At 42.3% G+C, this 19,964-nt stretch overlaps 1 protein-coding gene across 2 annotated transcripts in view; it reads left to right on the top strand.

Moving 5' to 3' along the window:
- The window catches only part of SLC16A1 (solute carrier family 16 member 1), a 38,079-nt gene that overhangs the window by 7,361 nt on the left and 10,754 nt on the right, over window positions 1-19,964 (top strand). For both annotated transcript variants that reach the window (XM_033152969.1, XM_033152970.1), the window contains exon 2: window positions 15,811-16,068. In XM_033152969.1, the coding sequence (XP_033008860.1) occupies window positions 15,852-16,068 (217 nt within the window). In that variant the 5' untranslated portion in view covers window positions 15,811-15,851. The remainder of the gene's footprint in view (window positions 1-15,810; window positions 16,069-19,964) is intronic.

Genomic DNA, 19,964 nt, shown 5'->3' with positions numbered 1-19,964 from the left:
GTTTTAGTGTTGGTAAGTAAGTAATGGGGGGGCTTTTGTCACAATTGTTAGTATGATTAGTATCTGAAAAATACAGTTTTGAAGCTGACAGGTTGCAATTTTATTTTTCTCTATGATACTTCATTTTGGGCTGAGCTTCAGCATTGTCACATATAAGTGATTTAATACACTGTCCTTGCTGGTCCATATTTCCATGACAGACTACAGATGGTCCATAGTTCAAAGACTGGAGCAACAATTAGGAAGAAAACGGTTGGGAAGAAAGGTGAAAGAGGGTGACAGTTCTGGGAATCGTTGTGAACTTCCAGGGCAAGGAATCACTTTTGTAAACTGATGAAACAGTGGCTTTTTCAGATCTGAGGTTTAACTACTAACAGATAGGCTTTCTGCTTGGTGAACTGGGGAGGGCACAATATTCATGTATTGATAAAAACATGTGAACTCTGGAGGGCATGTTGGGGCTGAACATTTGTGAGTAGTGTGCCAGAATCTCAGTGATTTACTCGATTTACTTCCAAGTAGTATGCTTTAAAACTGCTGCCTGAGAGATTTCCCATTAATACAATGGAGATTAATTTTTCTGATTTGGAATATTTTTTCAGAATCTAAAATTCTTAAAACTTGATTTCAGCTTGAATGAGGTAGACAGTAATGTTACTTCATACTTACTGGTAATTTCCAGTAATTGGAAATTGGTGCTGGATTGGTAATATAGCAGAATATAAGAAGAGCCTGCTGGATCAGACCCACCTACTGGTAGTTCAGCATCCTGTTCTCACATTGGTCACCCAGATGCCTGTGGGAAACCCCCGAGCAGGGCCTGAGCACAGGAGAGAACTATCCTGCTCTGCAGTTTCCAACAAGTGGTATTCAGAAGCATATTGCCTCCAATAAGAAAGAGCACAGTCATCATGGGTAGTAGCCAATGGTAGCCTCTATCACATGCTTTTAAAACTTCACATGAACCTCAGCCTCTCTCACCTGCAGCTCCTACCTGTGTGCATCTTTCCTCTGATTATTCCGTTTTTCCAGTTCGGTTTCTCTTGCCCTCATTCCTTTGATTAGCCTCTGTGACAGTCTTCCTCTTCTGGCCTCATTATTATCTAGGCCAGTGGTTCCTAATTAGCTAATTACTGAGGTCCCTCTATTTTTCAAAAGCCAAGCCACAGACCCTCTACTTTTGAAAATTTTGATAACTCTCTGGTAAGTTACCTCTGCAGAGCAATTTTTGAACAAAAAGCAATGGATAATAAGCAAAGGATAATGAGCAACAATTTTAGGTATACAGTACAAAATAACAGACTAGGGCTGAGCGATATCTGGTTTTCCAACATTGTGATATATCAGCAGCTAAGCATCGCAATATATCACAATTTCTGAAACTGGAGATCAGACACGGGGATGAGGGAAGAGCATACACAGAGATCAGACGCGTGAAGTGTGTGTAGATCAGGCTTGGGGATGTGGAAAGAAGCAGCTGCAGAGATCCTGTGGGTGGGGTGAGTGCAGATGGGGGGGAATTAGAGTCACCCCCACTGCATGGACTGAGTGGGGGGGGGGATAGGGATGGGGTGCATCAAGCCACCGTCAGCGGGGCAGCCAATGGTGGCAGATGGAAGAAGTGTTTGGCATAATCATCATTTCCTACTGATAATCTGTTTTTTCTCTTCTATCTGGCAAGGAGTTACTTAACTCATAAAAAGCATAGTCATTTGTTCTGCAGCCTCATTTTACTGCAGGGGTCGGCAACCTAAGGCCCATGGGCCGGACTGCTTGGTCAGTCCCCACGCACTGTGTTAAACCGGCACAGCATGGCGCGGGGACTCTCACGCGGCTCCCGAAATCGCTTCTTGGCAGGTCCAGATGCCAGAAACCATGTCCGTGCATGTCTGCGGTGCCGGAAATCACTTCTGCACAGGCGTGATTTCCGGCGTCTGGGCATGCGCAGATGCGATTTCCGGCGTTGCACTGCACCGGTCCGCGGGAGTGATCTGGCCCGTGACTCGTAAGCCGTGCCGACCCCTGTTTTACGCAGAATTGCTAATCCAGAAGCTCTATTCTTCCCTTTCCACCCTCACATGCTTCTGAAAGTATTTTCACCCGCCGCATGAAGCTTCTTCTGTTCTCCTTTCCCATTCATTTTGTACCTTAACACTCACTCTCTCAAAGTGTCAGCTTCTTTCCTTCCTGGTCATTTTACATTCACTTCTTTCTCTTATAACTTCTTTCCCCTCTTATCCCCTTAACCATTCCCTGTCTGTTGTTACTGTTTGCTGTTATATATTAACTTTTTTATCTATAAGCTCAACACTTTCTCTGGCCCTTTCCTCTCAGAGCATGCAAGGAGGTGCTGATCCAATACAGTGGTACCTCTGGTTACGAACGCTTCAGGTTATGAGCTCCACTATCCCAGAAGTAGCTGCTCCTGGCTGCAAACTTTGCCCCAGGATGCAAATGGAAATTGTGCACTGGAGGCGCGTGCAGCGGGAGACCCCATTAGCGAAAGCGTGCCTCAGGATAAGAACGGTTTCAGCTTAAGAACGGACTTCTGGAATGAATTAAGTTCGTAACCAGAGGTACCTCTGAAAAAGGACTAAGCAGGCATGCCTGGGAGAGCAGGGAAACAGGCAAATGAGGCACTGAGGAAGCTGTGGCACCGTGAGTAACATTCCTGAAAGTAGCCCAAGGCCCACTATCTGAAATGCTGCTGTAGAACAAATTTATCTTGCCACCTAGATGTGAGTTTAGTTGTGTGGAGTTTTTCACCTCTGTGCATTTTAGTACTATAATCACCTAGCATCAGTGTTTGAAAAACTCATTGTTCTAGGCACATTTTGTGATAGGCAATTTCATCAGCACAAGCAGTTTCTGAGCAATGGGCGCATTATTGTGCCTAAGATTTCAGATTAAAACTGCAGAGTGGAAGGCAAGGAGGACCTTTTTCTGCCTCCCCACTTCCAGCTACTGTACTATCTAAAGACTGGGGAAGAGACCCTTTTAAGAGTATTAAGGGGGTGGGCAGGGGAAGGACTAGACCATGTGAAAAATTAACATAATATTTTAGCTGCAGTTCATTAATTTTCAGCTTTGTATTCTTGTTATTAAAAAGTGTGCCTAGACATTCCATTCTTGCGCCCATAACCTAGGTTTAAGATGCCATTCCACTCCTAGCTTTCACATCTGTTTCTCATGCTGCCTAGCATCAAACTGTTAGTGTTCTCAACTCAATATTGGTACACTTACCATACAAGTATGAATTTAGAGGTGTCCCTGAGAGGGATGTTTAAGCATAACTTTCGAAGGAAACTGCTTGGAAGGCTGGGACGCGAGTGGCGCTGTGGCCTAAACCAGTGTTTTTCAACCTTTTTTGGGCAAAGGCACACTTGTTTCATGAAAAAAATCACGAGGCACACCACCATTAGAAAATGTTAAAAAATTTAACTCTGTGCCTATATTGACTATATATAAAGTAATTCTCTTGAATAGGAATCAAATAAACAAATTTTTCCCACGGCACACCAGGCAACATCTCGCGGCACACTAGTGTGCCGCGGAACAGTGGTTGAAAAACACTGGCCTAAACCACAGAGCCTAGGGCTTGCCAATCAGAAAGTGCAAGTAGATAAATAGGTAACGCTGCTGCGGGAAGGTAAACAGCATTTCCGTGTGCTGCTCTGGTTTCGCCAGAAGCGGCTTACTCATGCTGGCCACATGACCCGGAAGCTGTCTGCGGACAAACACCGGTTCCCTCGGCCTATAGAGCAAGATGAGCGCTGCAACCCCAGAGACGTCTGTGACTGGACCTAACGGTCAGGGGTACCTTTACCTTTACCTTACTTGGAAGGCTACTAAATGAAACTTTTGGTCTGTGCCACTTTTGTGTTTATCTGTAAGCCCATTCCGCCCCATTTCTGCATTCTTTTGTTTTTAAGCCAGGGGAGAGAATTTTAAATATGCATTTGTGAACCTGTTCCTCACCCTCCTTAAAATATACATTTTATAGTGCATTACATGTACTAGATTGAGGAACACCTTGTCACCCTCATAAACATCCAATTTTATTATCCCAGGAAAAAAAACCTAAAACAATATTTCAAGAAGTTTATAAAATACTATATAGGTAATCTTTAAAAATAAACTAATTAATTAGAATCAATATATTCTGAATTCTTAGAGTACTGTTTAAATAAAGTATCTCAACCCTGTCCAGCAACAAAAGTGGAGAATTCAAAGAGTTTGGTTTTTCTTTTCATGTAGAAGTTTTTGAGGGACCAGTTATAGTTTATATGTTCTGGCAGTACAGATGATGCCCAAAACAACTAACAAATAAATAGCTCCTTATTTGCTTCTCAAGAAATCGTTTGATATTTTAACAGAATCTGGCTTACAATGTGATCTAATTCTTTGGTTTCAATTGGCTGAGGAGTAAATAGTTCCAGATGCTGCTTGAAGGAAGTATGTGCAATCTCTTAAAAGTAGTGCCATTTTAACAACAACCAGCACTGCACAAATATGTGCAAATTAATCTCTCATAGAGGGATGGGGGACTTGTGGCGCTCCAGCTGTTATTGGCTAGTACACTGGCATGATGGGTGGTATAGTCCAGAAACATATGGAAGTCACAGGATCCCCATCTCTGTTCTAGAACTTGATGTCTCTGCTGGATTTTGTTTCTCTAGCTATAGCCTGAACCTTGCATAGCACCTCAGGAAGCCTAATTTATTGGTTCTCAAACGGTGTGGCAGGAGAGGATGGGCAAGTGTGGCGGGAAGATTCAAGGCCAATCAAAGAAACATTTAAACTTTTCAGTGTAGTATAGCCTAGTATAGTATTGTATAGTATCATATTATTATTATTATTATTATTATTAAGATAAATATCTTTTCAAAATGAGAGCAAGAGTGTCAAGTGATACTGAGGACAATCCTAGCTGTGATGCAGAATCACTGTTCAAACAGAGTGCTGGAGAAGAGTATAATTATATTTTGGGAATGATTCATGTTTTTAGGTAGCTGTGTTGTTCTATACTTTCTGGATGTCCCATGGTCATATTATAAAGTAGTTGTGTTCTGTGTTATAAATCAAGCACTGCTAGGAGTTGTTTCTTTTCCTTTTCCAGTGTATTTCTCATCAATAAAAAACCCTGAGTGTAGCACAAGCAAATTTTTATTCTGAAAGTGTGGCCTGGACTAAAAAGTTTGAGAACCACTGGCCTAATCTATTAAGGTTGTTCTTGCTACTACACTTCATCTTAAGATAGACCAATTTTAACACCAAGCCACCTTTCCCCTCCCCACTCCTGCTTAGATTAACGTCCAGCAGGAAAACCGGAAAGCTTGGTCACTATTATGTGTCACATTGCATGGCCTAAAAAACATATTTACCTGCTGTGAATCTAAAGTGCTGGCAGATTGCATTGTTCTTGTGAAGGTGAGGCACTGCTGCAACTTTTGTAAAAGTGACAGTCTTCCGCCTTTCCTTTATCCAAGTTCAGAGACTGACCACACAAAGAACACCTCTTTTTTCAGGTTGCTTATGGGATATGCTGTGGCTGATGTGAAAAGGAATGTTGTGTCATTTCCACAAGTTGAAAAACCCTCAGTAGTTCTCTGTCTGCCTGTTGCTGACCTTAGTTCACCCTGTGAGCTTTGCAATAACCAAGGAGGCCCTCAATTGTCTATTGTGTGGTGCTGAGCCCTTACAAGCCCCAGATAGTCACGTATACCAGGCAGAGCCAGATTTTCTTCTAGCCAAGGGGGCTGAGCAAAACTCCACTTGAACCAAATTATTTTTGTCAGATTAAACAAGAGGGGAAAGTGACTGTGATGAGTTTTATTTCAACTTGTGCCTGTTCAGATAAATACTACGTATTGAGATTTTGTTCTGTTCAGACATTTTCTTCCTGTTGAGCAAGAAATTTGTCCCCTTTTAACTGCCTTACTGGGACGCGGGTGGCGCTGTGGGTTAAACCACAGAGCCTAGGGCTTGCTGATCAGAAGGTCGGCGGTTTGAATCCCCGTGATGGGGTAAGCTCCCGTTGCTGGGTCCCAGCTCCTGCCCACCTAGCAGTTCGAAAGCACATCAAAAGTGCAAGTAGATAAATAGGTACTGCTCCGGCGGGAAGGTAAATGGCGTTTCCGTGTGCTGCTCTGGTTCGCCAGAAGCAGCTTTGTCATGCTAGCCACATGACCCGGAAGCTGTATGCCGGCTCCCTCGGCCAGTAACGCAAGATGAGCGCCGCAACCCCAGAGTCGGACACGACTGGACCTAATGGTCAGGGGTCCCTTTACCTGTACCTTTAACTGTCTTAAAGTTTTTTTTTAAACCTATCTAGTTAACTGGGGAGAGGCTTTCCTCTGTAGATAAGGTGGTGACACAGCTCCATTTGAAATGTGCACATAGCCAGATAAAAGGCATTTAAACCTATTCTGAAGCACTGTGTAAACCAATTTTGTGCAGCAGAGGCAGTATAGGGTAATTGCTTTATGAACTGATAGGAGAAAGACCTTGCTTGTCATATAGAACAGAGTTTGTTATTTACCCGCTCCAGTAAAACTTTAGATATGTTTTCGCGTTTTAATTATTTTGATACTACTGCCAGTGTCTGGTAAATATTGATTCCAATGTCTTTTAGTTTAATGCTTGCAATTAAATTGACTCTCCCAAACCCAACAATAGCTAATTAGGTTGGACTTCATAGCCATAATTTGAAATAAAGCAAATGGAACAACTTGCATCATGTACATTGTGGCCAAATCATTTATATAAAAAGCTGAAAATGTTAATGACCTTCCTGAATGGACCAGTAGAGCAAATCTGGCCAAGCTTTTTCAAGAGGCCTTTCTTGAGGGGGCAGGCACTGGAAAAAAAGCCCTGTTTCTGGTAGCAACTAACTGCTTTAAAATCTGGTGACACCTACAGAAGGGTCTTGTTGCTCAATGCCAACTATTTCTTTCTCTGAGTGTGTGATATAAAGATGCATAGCTGGACTAAAATTTGTTGGCCCGCACCTTTAATTTTGCTTGGAAACAAAATTATAGCTAGTGGAACAAAGTAGTATCCAGGAAGCATACCTACGAAATCACTTACAGCTATGGATGCCAGAAGCAAACCTGGATCTAGGGGAATTCCTGGTTTGTGAATCTGATTTTTTAAGCAACTGTGACATCAACCAGGATCAGCATATATACTGCCACTCTAGGCAGTGCACCAACAGTTATAAATCTGGATTGAGTACCTCATTTAGTCCGCTACTAGACTTTAAAAAGATGTTCAGGGAAGCCACTGATTCACCTGTCTTTGATGAGAATACAAGAAGGGAGCATACCAAATAGACTTATAACCCCAGTCCCCTGGTACAGTTAGTTTCATAAAAGATCCCTGTGGAACTTTGCTGGAGCTCTCCCATGAAAAGGAACAGTAGTCTCTCAGCACCACATTCAGGATCAACCTTCTGGAAAAATAGAAGCGGAAACATTGCAGAACACCTGCACTTCGTCTGCACAATTGGCTTGTAACTGGTCCAGGCTTCCCCTATCTACCGATACAGACTGTTGACCAGGAAGACAAAGGCACTTTCTGCCCTTAAGTCCAGCCCAATCCATTCCATCCATGAGTGCCTGAAGCTGCTTGGCCATAGCTTATTATAATGACCTCTGTAATTTCCCAGTTTATGAGGATCCATGGAGACCCTCTCCCTTTTTTTTAGCAGAGGCCTGGGTATTACTGCTGAAATACCTTCCTCCAGGTTTAATGCTTGCAAGTTTATATGCTTGTTTGTTTTTTTAAAAAAAATATAGGCCTGGTCAGAAACTTAAAATTTTCAACTGTTCCACTTGTTCAGCCAAGTTATGGAGCAATGTTATGAGCAGTGCCTAGCTAACATTACTGCAAGTCAAGGCTGTGAATGGCATGCACAGCTGGGCCCCTGGAGATGGGCATGTTATGCTCCATATTCAATAGCTGGCTTATGAACAGCTAACACCTACTGGAGCTTTGGGAAACTTTCGTCCAAACAAAGCTAAGCTTCATGAGCAAACACAACACTATCTCTCTAGAGAAAATGATGCAACTAAATATGGTATTGGGCCCTGATGAAGGCTGCTTACATGTGTGTTTGTGTACCTGTGCTGATCAGGTGGTTACTGGCTGTTAATAAATATGGCAGTAATTTGCAAAGTTTTTAATGAAGGAGCAAGTGATGCTGGCTGGATTTTGATAAAACATTTGGTGACAGAGAGGTACTTAATACTTGCACCTCTTTCCCTCTGCACCACAGAGGAGCTTGAAAAAAGTTACAGTTGCCCGAACAGGTGTGTCATATGCATGCTGGTCAGCATTTGTTCATCTGGTCCAGGTTTTGGCGTTCCTTAGCTTCCTTGCATCTGTGTAGTGACGTTTGTTAGATCAGTTTCTGGCATTCATGATTGTAGAATGTAGATGGACTCAAATGGGCAAGTGTCCTCAGAAACCAGCGACAATAGTAGTAAATTGTGCTTAGGCCTAACTTAATAATTCTGACCAGATAAATATACAGTAGATCTATAAACAATATGCAACTATTTTAATATTTTGGTTCTGAAGAGCTTGGAATAATTTGAAATTAAGTGGGCTAACCTGAAGAGGACTTGTTGGAAATCGATTTTTTTTTTCGTATTTTGATGAACCTTTGCTTTCCAAAAGGGAGCAGAAGCTCTGACTCTGTTCTTCTCATTGCTCTCTCTCATCAGCAAGTTTTTCAGATCATTTGGCTTTAGTTAGCTGGCTAACCTGAAACAAGAACAGGTGGTATGTGGGTATCTGAGCACTTCCTACCACTAAACCGTTGAGCCTCCTGCTGAAAACTGGGAAAACAGCTATTTAAAGAAAGTGGGTAGTAAGCACCAGCTAGGATGAGGAATTCACTTTTCTTTTTCACATTGGAGGGGGTGTTTAGTCTAATATGGTGCCTGCGAATAATAAGGAAACGAAGGATATATTTCCCAACAGCTTTGTTTGTATGCAGATGCATGCAGTTTTAATCAGTGGTCACTGCAATTCCAAGGTCCCTGGGAGGGTGGGTTGGGGGGGATAGGACATGTGGGATCTCTCTGAGGGTGGAGAGTGACAATGGAACTCAGAGGTAACTAGGGTACTGCTGACTGTTAGGTCCAGTCGTGGACGACTCGGGGGTTGTGGCACTCATCTCGCTCTATAGGCCGAGGGAGCCGGCGTTTGTCAGCAGACAGCTTCCGGGTCATGTGGCCAGCATGATTAAGCCACTTCTGGCGAACCAGAGCAGTGCACGGAAACACTGTTTACCTTCTTGCCGGAGCGGTAGCCTACCTATTTATCTACTTGCACTTTGATGTGCTTTTGAACTGCTAGGTTGGCAGGATCATGGACCGAACAGTGGGAGTTCACCCCATCGCGGGGATTCGAACCGCTGACCTTCTGAGGCAAAAAGGTGGTGTGCTGGAGGCATGCTTCGGGGAGCAGGGAGGCTTGGGTCAAATTTCTTCCCAGTGCCCCCCCTCCACAATAAACCCCCTAAACCAGGGGAGCATTATCCTAGTCCAGGATCTGGTAGTGTTTGTTTCCTTCTCATTGTTGTGCATGGGAGGGAAATTGTTGCTCTCTCTCTCTCTCTCTGTGTGTGTGTGTGTGTGTGTGTGTTGGAACCCTGCAAATGAACAGAGGAAGTGCATTGTTTGTTCGTCTAATGACCTGGTAGGGGCTCCTGCTGGCAGGGTAGAAGACTGCATTTGGTTATCCCCAGCCTTGAGAATTGCATGTGTTTACTCAGCATTGTAATCCTGTGCATATTTTCCTAACCGCAAGCCCCACCAAGCACAGTGGGGGCCAATTTCTGAATAAATCTGTTTGTGCTACACTATTTCTATTACTGGGTGACAACACTAACTCCTTCCCATAAACAAGATTATTCCATCTCATGGAAAAACTCATAGGAACATGAGACTTAGCTGCTCATATGGTGATCATGATTCTCACTGGGATGGTAGAAATCTTACTATTGATGACATTTATAATGCACCCTGTCCTCCAAGGAGCTCAAGGGAGCATGCATAGTTCTCCTCCCCATTTGTGAGGTAGGACTTTATCTTGTGAACCACCCTGAGATCTTATGATGAAAGGTGGTATATAAATCTAATGTAATGTAAAATAAACGAATGGATGGGTGGTAGTAGCTTTCTTTCATACAGTACCATATTCTGTGGTGGCACTGTCCTGTAAGTTAGTGAGTGGGAAACACAACTAACTGCGTGTTTCCAAGATGTGGAGCTGAGTGTTCCTTCCTGGGCTTAGATATGAGAAAGTTGTTACTGTGTCCTCCATAAAGAATTGTAAAGAGAATCCTATCCTATGTCAGATAATTATGTTGCTGAGTTTACAGTACTTTGAAAGTGCTGCGTAATTCTACAATTATAAAGTTTGCTTCTTCATAAAGTGGCACAGTTAAAAACCTGTTGCGCAACATCCTGGGAATTTCTGCTTTGCTTCAACACCCTAATGAAGTAGAAACTTTGTGAATGACCCATACCTCTCTTTGCCTAAATAAGAATTCATTCAATTTTCTTCTCTTTGTACCAACGTTTAGTCTGGGTTTGTCTCTATTCATAGAGTCTGGGAAAATGCTTTTTATTCATTTACAGCATCAATTTGACTCAACCATCTTATTTACTGTAAATGTAGCTTTTAAAATAACTATCCTTGGCTAGTATCTCTGAATTCCACTTCCAAGCACGTCTGACACGTAGCAGTGTTTTCCAAATGAAGCTGGAGACTTTACAAGTTGTGCTTTAAACTTTGAGGAAACTTTTGCTTGTAGAAGTTGCTGTCTGAACTGGCTGTTGCCTTTTCTCTTTCATATTAGGATGGAGGAAGGAAATGAGCCCCACACTCCTGGAAATAAGCCTGCAAAACAGTGTATACAACAGATTTGCCTTAGGGGCTAAAAGCAATAAACTAGCACAGTGTCACTTGAGCTGAATTTACTGAAACTCTCACCAGCTCAGGAAAACTTCTAATGCATTCAGTGTGTCAGTATTTGCATAGCAAAAGAGGGTTTAAAACCAGAGGTACTCCCTGCCTTTTAGTGCTACTGAGACAATGCTTTGGCACATAAAGGCATAAGCAAGTATTAACAACTGTGGGTCAACACCTCACCTAATAAAGCGCTTTTTCCTTCACTGCAATTTTGCAATAATGTGTCTGATTCAGTGGAAGTACAAAAAGTGGTTGGGCAATGCTGAGCTGACAGTAGCTCTTTATTTCTTTTGTAAACATAGAAGTAAGTATCCTAAATTGTTACCTTTGGTCAGCAAACATTTTCCCTCTGTTGTTGAAGATATCTCTGCCTCGCTGCAACATTGCTAAAACTGTTTAGTAATTAGTTAGTTTCCAAGAGTCTGCACTCTTCCTCTCTCACCCTGAAGCAGAGAATGGATGCATTGGCATGGCTGACAGAATTGTGGCTATTAAAGAGAGTTACTTCATGAAAGACATTCTTTCCCATACACAAATTATCTCTGTACTGTATAGGGAGAAAAAGAGTAGCTCTTCGTGGGGGGGGGGGTCTATTTCAGCCAAATCTCCCCGGAAAGGAGATAGAAAAACAAACAAACAAACAACTTTCTTGAGACTGAAGTTTGTGCAAGCCCATTAATTTGTGCAGGCTCAGTAAATCTGGAAACCTGGGGTTAAATATTTCCAATTTCTGGTTCTCTCTCGGCTCATGCCTCCCCCTTTCCACCCAGAAAACCAGAGGTACAAAGTTTGCTACAGAATTAGTCCGACCCCCCCCCCCCAGTTAAAATAAATAACTGTTGCTTCCTCATTTTGATTAATTGCTCTGGAATGACTCCAATTGGGTGGGGGGGGGTCAGAATGCTGTGCTTCTGATGGATCTCATCCCTAAGTGCTAATAATATTTGGAGTAATTTTTATGCTGTTATGATACCAAATATTGTTATGGGGTTACTGTATGTTGAGAAAAAACAAAATAAAATAAAAAATTCTTTCCAGTAGCACCTTAGAGACCAACTAAGTTATCTGAAGAAGTGTGCATGCACACAAAAGCTCATACCAAGAACAAACTTAGTTGGTCTCTAAGGTGCTACTGGAAAGAATTTTTTATTTTATTTTGTTTTGACTATGGCAGACCAACACGGCTACCCACCTGTAACTGTATGTTGAGAAATAGTGTGCTGCAGCACTCATTAAGGCTTCAGCATACCCCAAAGTGGCAAGAATGGCACTATGATGGTGGGAAATCTGCAGCATGAGCTACAGTACATTCCAAAACAGTCAGGAATGTAGAACTCAAGAAGCCTATACAAAGCACATAAGCACCTATCAGAACTTTCTGTTGTTATCTACCACTGCTAAATTTAGACTTGTCTACTGACCTTCAGGGCTCTTTTCAATAGTGGCTGTAAAGGGATTGGTATTAGGGCTCTTGGACCTTTCTTCACCAGAAAATGTGTTCTTTAAGATCCTGTCCACTCCCAGTCTCAGCTTCTGGTCTCACCTTCTTTCAGATATGCCCCTTCAGACCCTTCCCCCCCCCTGGAGTCTTGATACCTTTTAAGACCCATCTACCATCTAGTTTAGAAAGCAGTCCTTTGACATAAAGGATGAAGAGAACTCATTTGATACTGCAGGGCTTCTTCCCTTTTCCGAAAATGCTTTAGCTAATTGGTGTGCTCTCCGGACATGTTAAAAGTCCTAGATTTAAACACTTAAATTGTATTAAGTTATGTTACTTGAGGAATGATCTATGTTAAGCACAACAGCAGTTCTCGGTTGAATAGGAGTACCTTGAGAGAGTCTGCCACTTCTGAAATGTAGCTGGAGAAATCTTTCTGTATACAGCTCTATACAGATACAGAGCAGCAGGAGTCCAGTGTAATGTGATTCCTCTGACCCCAAAAGGCGTAGCAGGAAATAGTGAGCAACAGCAACATTGCAGAGCGTTTGGCAATAGATGAGTATCTGGTGTCGGTTCAGAAAATCTTGGGCAATGTTACCATGGAGAGCAGTGACCATTAGGGATTCTGAATGCTTCTGGCAAAGTAGCTAAGAAGGGTCCCTCAAAGCACCAAATGGAAAAGTGTGGTTCTAGAACTAATGTTAAGTGGACTAATGTAGAACAATAGGAGTCCAAATTATCGGAAAAGGATTATAGTAGTAGTTTGGATTTGATATCCCGCTTTTCACTACCCGAAGGAGTCTCAAAGCGGCTCACATTCTCCTTTCCCTTCCTCCCCCACAACAAACACTCTGTGAGGTGAGTGGGGCTGAGAGACTTCAGAGAAGTGTGACTAGCCCAAGGTCACCCAGCAGCTGCATGTGGAGGAGCGGAGACGCGAACCCGGTTCACCAGATTACGAGTCTACCGCTCTTAACCACTACACCACACTGGCTCTATAGGAGAAGGTACACAGTGACAATAGGATGCAGAATGTGTTAGGCAGAGTTGAAGAGAAGGTTTGTGCAATTTCCTTCTATCTTTTTTTTTAAAAAAAACCATTTTATTTACTAAGTGGTCATAGCCGTACAGAAGCGATAAAAATAATGAAGTGCTGGGTTAGTTTCCCATACTGCTTCCTTGTACTCCTTTTAGGAATATGGCTTTTTCTGCTGAGATACTAAGGAACAGTGAACATGTAGATATTAAAATTCAAAACATGTTATTTATATTGGAATAGCCCCAGAGGATATTCTCTCTGCTGAACGCCACCAGTCCAAAAGTGAGATTCATGCGAAATTTTGTTGTTGTTGAGGTGGGTGTGGTTTCTTATAAACCAGGCTGACTTGATAGTGTAATGGTGGTTAAGCAGGACAGCATGATTTGAATCGGTGTGTCACTATGTTTGTAGTGACCCCAGGATGCACTCCAACACTCTTGAACTCAACTGTTCTTTGGGATTTGGTTCCCATAATTCTGACTGATAGTATGTGCTGATTGTTGACCCTTTTAAGAAGATGTAGCCTAAATAAACCTCATGCTCATTGGAACTAATGCTGTTGACTTGAAATGCAATGATTTCCTAACCCTTTCACCAGCAACTATGGTGTTCACCTTTCCGATCAAGGAAATGACGTGTGGTTGGCAGACATCACAAAAAGCATTAGGGATTGGTTGCGGCTGTGACCCAAAAGTGTTGCGCTCTTGTCCAATGCCTAAGCCAATACCACTCACACGCCATAACCAATAAAGTTGTGACCTTATTCTTCCCATAAACCAAAAAGCATGTGTCTGTGTGTTTTATTTACTCCACGCAGGGGTGGGTCATCGACTCGCAATTGATATGTCTTGTGTGAGAAACTTTTGCAACCATTATTCAACTTCTAGGTCCTTGTCCTTGCTTGTAATTTGTACTTCATCTGTATTATTGCCGAAGTTTTGTGTAACTATCTCTGACTTCAGGACCTAGCTATCTAGCATGAACGGTATAGTGGTACCTCTGGTTACGTACTTAATTCGTTCCGGAGGCCCGTTCTTAACCTGAAACTGTTCTTAACCTGAAGCACCACTTTAGCTAATGGGGCCTCCCACTGCTGCTGCGCCGCCAGAGCACGATTTCTGTTCTTACCCTGAAGCAAAGTTCTTAACCTAAAGCATTATTTCTGGGTTAGCGGAGTCTGTAACCTGAAGCGTATGTAACCCGAGGTACCACTGTATTTATATTTTTCATATTTTTTAGTTTAAATTTGTATCTGCCCTTCATGCAAAGTTCTCAAGGTGGTTCACAGCGTAATTTATCGTAGAGTATTTCTGAAAATGCTGAACAAAGAGACTCACCAGAGATTTCTAGTTACTACTAACTCATTTTACTTGAAAATCCCAGATTACTAACAATTAATCTATTCTGTTTTATTTCTGGTCGCTTAGACCATGTATCCTAAAAAGTGAACCTTATATTCTTAAGCTTGCAAATTTTATAAACTAGTTTTTCCTATAATAGGTAAATAACTTCAGAAGAAACAAATGCCAGTAGTGGTCTGTGGCCTTTAAATGGACATGGGTTTCAGGGTGGCATAATCCTGAGCTCTTCAAATCCAGCCTTGGCATTGCAAATGCCCATAAACAAGAAGCTTTTGATACGATTTGGTTCTGGAATTCAGAAACCTTAATTGCCAGAAAGAATAAATGCTGATTTGAACTTAATGCTGTAACATTGTTTTACATAATGAGAATGAACTTGTTTCCCCCTGGGATCTCACACTTTCCCTCCAGTGTGGCCACAAAGAGGAGTTTGGACAGCTTTGTTTTTTGTCTTAAATTAACCACAGCTTGCCATAGCATCAAACCCATACAAGCTATGGTTAATCACAATGGTCAGTGTAAAAGAAGCCAGCTTCAAACCACAGTTAAGAAACTGATTTTCTTTGTTTTCATTAATCATAAATAACCACAGTTTTCCCGGGTTTGGAGGCCGTAGCCTCCCATAAAGACATTCCAAACAACTCTTTAGGACTGCACTGGAGGAGGCAAGGGGAGTCCAGTGGGAGGCAAGGCTTTTTCTTACAGCACTAAACCATGTGTAAGCATTGCATCCGAATGCAAGCTAAAGCTAGTGTTAATTTCTGTGGGTTTTTATACTCTTCAGCTGTTTAAAAACAGCCCTGTGAGTCTAAATTCAAATGTTGGATTTCATGTAGATGGAGTGTTCCTCTCAGAAGCTTCTGTATAGGAGTAGAGGGAAGTTTCAGCTTGTAGAATGTGGCTCATTTCAAGAGACTTAGAGGGGGGGAAATATGGAATGCTTCCGCAACCCTAAGGATCTTACTCTGTTTTCTTCACAGATCTTTGATTTCTAGTTGAATTTGCTACCACTTCAATCAAGATGCCACCAGCAATTGGAGGCCCCGTGGGATACACGCCACCGGAAGGAGGGTGGGGCTGGGCAGTAGTTGTTGGTGCCTTTATCTCCATAGGCTTTTCCTATGCATTCCCAAAATCCATCACGGTATTCTTTAAAGAGATAGAAATAATCTTCGAAGCATCTAGCAGCAAAGTGTCCTGGATCTCCTCCATTATGCTGGCGGTTATGTATGCAGGAGGTAAGTTTGCAAGCAAAATAAAGCTGCATGCCTTTACTGTGTCATATGTGGAGGCTTAATTAGAATTGCGACTCCTAATTTAATCTGTTTTAATTAGATACAAAAGATTCATTAATAAATTTGTTGTGGGTACCTTAATTTAGTTTACACCCACACTGTACATTTAAAGCAGTCTTATACCACTTTTAACCGTTATGGCTTCCTCAAAGAATCCTGGGAACTACCGGTAATTAACTGTAGGTTAAGGATGTCTAGCATTGCTAGGATATCCCTCAAACAGAACTATAGTTCTCAGGTCCCTTAAACTACAGTTCCCAGGATTATTAATTTTTTTGGGGGGGAGGGGAAGCAGTGACTGTTAAAATGATATACGAGCACTTTAAATAAAAGGTGTGGATGTGACCCTTAGTGTCTCATGTGGTAGAATGAATTCCTGATACCCAAAATGGGATTGAGGGTGGGGTGGAGAAAACCCAACTCCAAAGCTAACTTTTCACCCTCCTTTACAAAGTTGAAAATAAAATATTTCCGGGGTACTATTTCTTTGCTTAATTTTGACCTGGCAGTCTTTCTGGTGTGCCTCTCTGACATCATTTGTAAGGAGGCTGCTCTAAGTTAGGTGAAGGTAAAGGGACCCCTGACCATTAGGTCCAGTCGTGTCTGACTCTGGGGTTGCGGCTCTCATCTTGCGTTACTGGCCGAGGGAGCCCACGTACAGGGGAAAAGATAAAAAGTACACTTTCCAAATAGTTCAGTATAAATGTTCATGCTTGCTCATCTCTCCTTAGAAGCCATGGATGTTTCTTACTGGCATCTGCACTGTGCAACATGTGTGATACATGGTTAACTATTTTCAGAGGTTTTGACCTGATAAAGCAGGATCTTGACAAATATATCTGAGAAATGAAGAATGTGATACACTTTTATGCAAGAGAAATCTGAACCAGACCACCATTGCCTTAATGTTAGTGTATAATTTATGTGCTACCATGCAAGGTGTATAAACCTTGCATGAAAGCACATGAATTATATACTAACATTAAGGCAATGGTGGCCTGGTTTGAACTTCACATGCCTAGTTCTAACAAAGTAGGATTTGTTGATTGGGAGTGACCAGTGAGGTCAAGCATTTTCCCCACTTCCTGATGTGTAAGGTGCACTTAAAACCACAAGTTTCCTGCTATGAAGATTGCAAAAACAAAACAAAAACCCACTGGTGTAAAACCCTCAAGGTGTATTCTATGATGCTGGGCCCATGAAGGGAGGAGGCAGGAGGAGGGAGTGCTGAAATTAGCTGACTGGTTCCCGCCCCCCCGGTGGTTCAACAAATCATATTTGATTGGGAAAATGGCATTTGAACCAGAATTTTTTTTTTGTTCATCAGCATTTCAGTGGCTGTGGTTGGAGGTCTTTCTTTAGAATGGTCTATGTATAGAAATAGAGAAGCTAACAAGATACATCTGATTTAAGTTTTATTTGAACTGAATTATTTCCAGTCTGCTTTCAAGCTACAGGACAAAGATCCCATTCTTTTGTCATAGGCATCTGAAACCCAGGATCTGAAAGGCTTGAGGCTATTATGGAGTGCAGTGTCCAGTTTTCTTTTTTAAAGCAAGTTTTCTACCCCACCCCCCTTGTGCAGGGGAGTAGTCCTGGTTAGTGAATAGTACTCTGTATCTTGCCCCCCCCCAACTCTCATGTTCTTTCTCAACGCTCATATTCTCAGTATTCCTCTCACTCATCCATGCCAACTCATTTCTCTGTATCCAACAAAAATCCAGACAGTGCAAACAGAATGTTATGTAAACTGTACCCTTTACTAACTTACAAGACTGAGTTTTGGCTGCCTTGATGCAGTATGTTGCCAGACCCTGGATATTGTCCTGTAGTTGGAGAAGCTTCTGCCTAATAGGCATCTCAGCCATGGCAATTGTAGCAAAACTGATGCATGCCATGGAAAAAGGGGCACAGGCTATGCTGAGTCAAGAGACTTTCCCAGGGCAGATAGAAATCTCTCTCTCTCTCTCTCTCTCTCTCTCTCTCTCTCTCTATATATATATATATATATATATATATATATATATTCCATTTGCTTCTGATACTAAAGCAAACATCACTTAAAAAACCCTAAAACCACTGATAAAAACCAACCTATTGGCTACATTTGGATGAGATGCTAAATCAGGGGTCAGCAAACTTTTTCAGCAGTGGGCCGGTCTACTGTCCCTCAGACCTTGGGTGGGGGGCGGACTATATTTTGAAAAAAATATATGAACGAATTCCTATGCCCCACAAATAACCCAGAGATGCATTTTAAATAAAAGCACACATTCTACTCATGTAAAAACACGCTGATTCCCGGACCGTCTGCAACTGGGCCGGATCCGGCCCCCAGACCTTAGTTTGCTTACCCATGTGCTAAATGAAGGGAGTGCTATTTGAGCAAGCCTAGTCTTCCCCATTGGCTCCCCTTCCCCTTTTCTGCATGGCTGTGAGAAGTGTGGAAACTTAATTGGGGATCAGGGCTTAAACTTACATCCTTAACTTTATGGGAGGAAGGTAAGGGAGTGGCAGAGCACTCAAGCCGAGGAGGATAGGTTTAGTGTTTACCACTAAAGTAAACAGATCAGAACAGATCCGTCATATATTACTCAAGTCAAAAAAGCCCTATGTGTACTGAATTCCAATTCTCTTCACTTTCTAACCTGATGTTTCCCTTTTGGGATGACATGGCATAAGTTCCTCCTTTGGAAGCAGAGCTGAGTATTTGTGGCTTCAATGCTGCTACAGTGTTGGTGGGCCAGACTTCTGTTTTGCATTTTGCCTCAAAAAGCAAGTGACGCTGATGCATGAGACTTTTCCTTGGAAGGGAACAGTCTCTGCTTTGTCCTTATTCAGTTGGTGAGGCAACCAGCAGACTTCCCTGCTTCAGTGTTACAAGCACGTAAACTGACTTAAAGAGACGTCTGTGATGAGTTGCTTTAAAGGTTTAGATAATCCGTTTTCTAAACACCCTATTTCTCCTCCAGCCCTTTCTCTTTTCTCTTCATGGGCTTCCAAACAGAGGGAAGAGGCACCCAAGGTCTTCTGGGCTCAACCTGGAGCTCCCCGGCCAGAACATAAGTTGGCTAGAGGGAGGGCAAACAGGGCTGCAGGAGGGTGGGTGGGCCAAACTGTGGAGCCCAAACAGCAAATGGAGGAGGGCAGGAAATGGGAATTCCTTGCAGCTCCTTCCCTCAAGAGGCGCTAAACAAATACTTCCCTGTAAAGGGAGGGAAGGTGGGCTGTGTAAACATGAGGGAACTAAGGCACAGAGAAGTACCACACACAGGTTTCTGAGGTGATATCTGCGCCCCCAGCAGGGGTCAGTTTTGCCATCCCTCTTGTTTTGCCTCTGATTCCCTAAGTCTTTTGCCCCCTTGGATGCCTGTCCCCTTTCCTCCTGCTATTTATTATTATTATTATTATTATTATTATTATTATTATTATTTATTACCAAGTGCATAAAGCTGAATGCGCACAAGTTAAATGCATGTAAGTTGTGGGCGGGTGAAGACTGGCTTTTCCTTTGTTTGGGATAATAAGAGAAAATGAGATGTTTGTTTCTAAAGATGGGGCATAATTATTTCATTAGCTGTCAGTATACTTCCAAAATATCCAGGCTCCAAAGAGCAATATTTTCTGGTCTCACTTGGCTATAAGTGTCGTGAATTATTTTTTTTTGGGGGGGGGGGTTGGCTTATTTGTGGCTGACCTTGCTAAGAGTGTGGCTTACTTAGTTTATATGCTTGTTTGCACTGTTGTCCTTTAAACCATTTTCCAGTAAACTGAATCTTTTTTTATTAAAATTGCATATTTGCCCAGAAAAGGACAATGCTCTTCTTCAAGGTAGTGAC

This window comes from Lacerta agilis, chromosome 6 (genome assembly GCF_009819535.1).
Source record: "Lacerta agilis isolate rLacAgi1 chromosome 6, rLacAgi1.pri, whole genome shotgun sequence".
In the NCBI taxonomy this organism is placed as follows: domain Eukaryota; kingdom Metazoa; phylum Chordata; class Lepidosauria; order Squamata; family Lacertidae; genus Lacerta; species Lacerta agilis.
Note: the sequence above shows the minus strand (reverse complement) of the source record. Positions and strands in the feature narration are given on the sequence as shown.